The sequence below is a fragment of the Carlito syrichta genome, unplaced genomic scaffold, assembly GCF_000164805.1.
Source record: "Carlito syrichta isolate Samal-C Ts95f unplaced genomic scaffold, Tarsius_syrichta-2.0.1 Scaffold113490, whole genome shotgun sequence".
NCBI lineage: Eukaryota > Metazoa > Chordata > Mammalia > Primates > Tarsiidae > Carlito > Carlito syrichta.
In genome coordinates, this window is record NW_007057586.1 from 40,068 (window position 1) to 45,247 (window position 5,180).

A 5,180-nucleotide genomic window follows, 5' to 3' on the forward strand; every position below is an offset into this window, starting at 1 on the left:
GCTGCTCCAGCTGCTGCAGCTGCTCCTGCAGCTTGAGCTGCAGCTGCCGCTGCTCCTGCTGCCGCTCCAGCTCCTGCTGCCGCTCCAGCTCCCGCCGCTGCTGCTCCAGCTCCTGCTCTGACCCCAGGTCCACTGGCATGAGCTCCAGCTCCACCTCTTCCTCCTCCTCGTCTGGCTCCAGAGCAGGAGGCTGCGGCGGCGGCGGCTGCATCTGTTCCTGCTGCTGCAGCAATAGCTGCTGCTGCAACTGTGCCTGCTGCTGCTGCAGCAACTGCTGCTGTAACTGTGCCTGCTGCTGCAGCAACAGTAGCTGTTGCTGCTGCTGCAGCTGCTCCTGCTGCTGTTGGAACTGCTGCTGCTGTAGCTGTCCCTGCTGTGGTTGCAACAGTGGCTGCACTTGCACTTGCTGCTGTAGCTGTCCCTGCTGTGGCTGCAACAGTGGCTGCACTTGCACTTGCTGCTGTAGCTGTCCCTCCTGTGGCTGCAACAGTGGCTGCACTTGAACTTGCTGCTGCAGCTGTCCCTGCTGTTGCTCTTGCACTTGCTGCTGCTGTAGCTGATCCTGCTGTTGCTGCAATCGCTGTTGCGCTTGAATTTGTGGCTCCTGTAACTGTTGCTGCTGCTGTGCTAACTGCAGTTCTGGTTTCAGTTCCTGGTGCTGCGTGGATTGACCTTTTTCCTGTAGTTCCTGCTGTCGTTGAGATGGCTGCTGTTGTCCCTCTGGCCGCTGCGGTTGCAGTTCTGGCTGATGCCCTAATCGTTGGTTTTGCGGTTGCTGCTCTTGCAGCTGCTCATGCTGCGGTTGTTGCTGCAGCTCTGGCTGCTGTTTTAACTGCTGCAGTTGCAACTCCTGTTGTCCTGGGTGGGCTTTCTCGGTGACCTCACTAGCCCCGATTGGGGCTGAGATCGCAGGCCGTTGTGGGCTGCTGCTCCGCTCCTGGGCCTCTTCTTCCTCTTGACTCTCGCTCCCACCGCTGCCACCTGTAGTAGAAACGGCAGGAAGCCAGGAGAGAACGATCTACCGGCAATTCTCTGGTCCACCCCCCCCAAGGCCCTGCCTCCTTATCCTGCCCGTGGACAGTCACTCAGACACCCTAATACACTCTTAGCAGGGACCCAAAAGTATCAGAAGAGTGACAGTGACAACACAGCAGAAACTGAAATGCTGTAGGGGTGGAGGGTGAATTAGAAATATGCCCCAGGGACTGCTGGTCACTTCAGTTTGCGCCCCAGCTCCCTGACCCCTCCTCTGAGCATCGCTTTATACAACCTCCATGCTTAACTCTTTTTTTTTTTTTTGAGTTGGAATCTCACTCTGTCGCCCACAGCCACCCCGATATCAACCTGCTGGGCTCTGGCGAACCTTCCACTTCAGCCTTCCAAGTAACTGGAACTACAGGCATGCACCTCCACACCTGGCTAATTTTTTATTTATTGTAGAGACGAGGTCTCACCAAGTTGCCTGGGCTGGTCTCGAACTCAGGCAATCTACTTGCCTTGGCCTCCCAAAGTGCTGGGATGATAGGCTGATCCATTGAGCCCAGCCCATGCTTAGCGCTTGGCACTGACTCCAGTATGGGTACCTGAGGCTCCCTGACACCATTCCCTGAGAAGTCCCTTGTGCTTAATTACCACCCAGTGGAAATCAACGAGCTGGCCATGCCCACAGCCACACCATTATCCCCATGATGAACTCTGACCTCAGTTACAAGCACACCTTAAATAAATGAAGCTTGCCTAATCTGTAAATAACAAAGAATTTCTGTAGAGTATCCTGGAGGTGTTACCACAAGCAGTTCCCAAAAATCATCAAAGTGTCAGAGAGATCACTAGGTTTCAGGTGAGAAGTCCTTGGTTCAGTTCAGCACCAAATGCTGCTGGTTAGCAGCTGCCCAGCCTCCTGCAGACTCACACCCGTGGCAGTACAATAGCTCAGTGATAGCTGCACCAATCACTTGAAGAAAAAACCAGGAAGGGTCCTGGCATATTCTCTACAACACGGTGGGTACTTAAAAGGTCCCCCCCTCCCTGTAGGTTAGGATTAGTTTGCCAACTAACAAAAAAATACCAAGAATACAACTTGGTATTTTTCGAAACTGCCTGAAGACGGAAAGTGTTTTAGATTGTCATTCAGGAACGGAAAGCACTAACTCACGGCCTCAAGTCAATATGGTGACTGACCAACTACTTGGCCTCTGGGAACCTCAGTTTCGCCTTTTGAAGATAAATTTTTTTCAAGAACATTGTGAGAATGAGGATAAATGCAGAGCCCCAGTATTGCGCTAGACACAGGGTAAGCACAAACAGCAGTCACTCCACTGCCACATTTTCCTTTCGCACAGTGTCCACGTTCAGGGTCTCATGTTGGGTGACTACTGTGCTACTGGAAAATCAGAATTCTTCTTTACACGTGTGACTATGGGAAGCACGCTCCACTCCCAAGTCTGGTTTCATCATCTCTTCTTCCTACAGCATCACATTCAATTCTGTCATGGAGAGCAATGGTTTCATTTATAAAACTTTGCTTTCTGGTCATTTTCCCAGGAATACATATTCCTGGAATAATATATAAATATGTTACATATTTATCTATAATATAACAGATATTATACAATATATATTATATATTATGTATATATAATATAAATACAAATATATATAATATATATATTTAGTTGGAGTCTCACTCTGTCACCCAGGCTGAAGCACAGTGGCATGCTCATGGCTACTGCAGCCTCGACCTGCTGGGCTCAGGCGAACCTTCCTCCTCAAATCTTCCAAGTAGCTGGAACTACAGGCATGCACCACCACACCCAGCTCATTTTTTTATTTATTGTAGAGACAAGGTCCTGCCAAGTTGCCTAAACCGGTCTCAAACCCCTGGGCTCAGGCAATCCTCTCGCCTCTGCCTCCCAAAGTGCTGGAATTACAGGTGTGAGCCATTGCGCCTTGCCTCCAGGAACAGATTGATTTAATAAAACCAAAGAATATATACATGTACATAATTTCCTTTTAGTGAAATATCCCTAATAACCTCTGCTTGGGCTAATGAATCAGTGAGTGCCCTTCTCATAGACACACCTGCTGGAAGGATGCACATGGCAGATGAAGACAGCACTGAAAACCTGTCCCTCCAACAAGCCCCGTATCTTATAGACACTCCTTTCTCCCACCTCCTCTGGGAGCAACAGAGACAGATCACACCTGTGACTCTCCTCATTTCTAGCACAGTCTTGGCCACATGGCCACTCTAACCTCCAGGAGAGGCCGTTTCAGCATTTTAACAAAGCCATTTGAGTGAATGTCTAGTTAAGTGTCGTTTGACATGTATGCCCTCCCAAAGTTTATCAGTTAAATTTACAACTCAGAAGTGTCCTTGTTTAGTACACAGGTCCCCATCTGACCCCTCCAATTCCCTTGGTCCTTTTCAAGCTCCATTCAACCCTGCCCTAGCCCCTTGCTCAGCACCCTTAAAGCACAGAACGAATGGGAAACCGGCTTTCATGACTGTGCCCAGAGTGGGTCCCACAGGGAGAGGTTGTGGGAGACTCTGCAGGACGTCACGGAGAGAAAAACAGATGGAAGGAAGCAGAGGTCAAGGAAAATCGGACAAGGTTAGAGGCCACAGGGGAAAGAATCTATGGAGCCAATGTCCAAGGCAGAAGAGGCAGAGGAAGAGAGCCTGTTAGTGCCTGGACTTGATCTGGGAAACTGAGTCAGAAGCCAAGGCCAGGTGGAAGAATGGCAGAAACTGCTGAGGAAACAGCAACGGATTCCAGCTAGCACTATGTAAGGGGCCAAGGGTTGAGACTGTGGGTATGCCAGGGATGTCCTCACCAGTGAGACCTCAGCCTGACAGAGTCACTTCAGAAAAGCCCAAAGCAAACCTGCCAGTGTCACTCAAGGCAGTTGGCCGGTGCCAGCCAATGTGGGCTGCCCTCCACTTCCAAACAAACAGCAAGCTGCCTGCCACACTTGGGTCTCTTTCTGCCACAGAAGGCCTGGGCTCTGTGAAAGACCCCCCCCTCCTCAACCCCTCACCTGAGAGGGTGTCAGGTCCAGGGCCCCCATCCTCAAGACATCGCAGCTCCAGCACAAAGGTCTCGGTCGCCGGCCCCAGCTCCATCCTGGCGGTCAGACCCAGATCCCAGGGAGCCAACTGTGCTGAGAGGAAAGAAGGAAGCTGTGAGCCCCCAACCAGGCAGCAGCAACCCCCAACAGGGGCTCCCCGCTTCTATCCAGGACTACTGGAGAGCTGGCAGCTCCATCCCTGCTGCAAGTGCAGGAGGGTTGAGGCCATAACAGGGAAGGGAAAGCGATGTCTGTCTGGGGCCCCTTCCTGGCTTTGCACAGGGTTCCACAATAGCCCCATGCTGGGGACAGAGTCTGGGGCAGCCCTTGCAATGTGCCTCACTGAGACAGGACTGTGGGAATCAGCCCTTCACGAGGGAGGGGTCAGGAGTCACAGGAGGGACACTTGGGGGAATTCTCAGGCGAAGGAGACTGGCCACCAGCATCCCCCAGACCCTCTTCGATCCTGTTGCCGCCAGGGTCTGTCCTGGGGGCTCGCCCAGCTTTCCAAGGCCACCAGCCGGCCACGTGTGTCAGGTACCACCTCGGCTCCCTGGAAATGCAGGCGTCCAGAGCATTGCAACCCATGGTGGCGGCTGCCGGGCTGACCCCGTGGCTAGGCGCTCCTGAGAGTCACCCCGGCCCGTGCAGGGGCGGCCCGTCTCCCCCAAACAGGCTGACTCCAGGTCCCTCCAGCCGCGCGGCATCCAGTCCCGGTGGCCAGCGCCAGCCGCCCACCGGGCCTCACCTGGCAGGGCATTTCCTGCTCCCGGGCAGCCTCTGCGCTAAGGGAGGTGTGGTCAGCAGAAGCTGCAAGGTGAAGGCCAGCGCGTGCAGCCGGCCCCTTCCGGAGGCGCCTCCATCCGGGGAGAGCCGGGGGCGCCAGGCCGCCGCGGGGGTCTTTCTGGGCACTCCAGAGGGTCTGCGCTGTCAGGGCTGCCGAGGTCTCCCTGGGCCAAAAGAAGGGGCGAAGTGGAGCTCCCGGGCAGAAGTTGGCGGAGACTCCGGGCGGGGCGGGGACGGGAGGCAGCGCCCCGAAGCCCGCGCGGGGCTCAGGGCTGGCCGGGCGGGACCATCGCGGGCAGCAGGGGCCAGGCCGGCCCGGTCCG

The 5,180-nt window shown here is 54.4% G+C and overlaps 1 protein-coding gene across 1 annotated transcript in view; it reads right to left on the reverse strand.

Annotated features, from left to right (window-relative positions):
• The window catches only part of ZNF853 (zinc finger protein 853), a 26,312-nt gene extending 21,243 nt beyond the window's left edge, over nucleotides 1-5,069 (reverse strand). Inside the window, exons 1-3 of the mRNA XM_021718890.1 lie at nucleotides 4,820-5,069; nucleotides 4,042-4,159; nucleotides 3-981 (exon numbers count right to left, since the gene is read on the reverse strand). Of these exons, the coding sequence (XP_021574565.1) occupies nucleotides 3-981; nucleotides 4,042-4,159; nucleotides 4,820-4,831 (1,109 nt within the window). The 5' untranslated portion in view covers nucleotides 4,832-5,069. The remainder of the gene's footprint in view (nucleotides 1-2; nucleotides 982-4,041; nucleotides 4,160-4,819) is intronic.
• Between the last annotated feature and the right edge of the window lie 111 nt (nucleotides 5,070-5,180).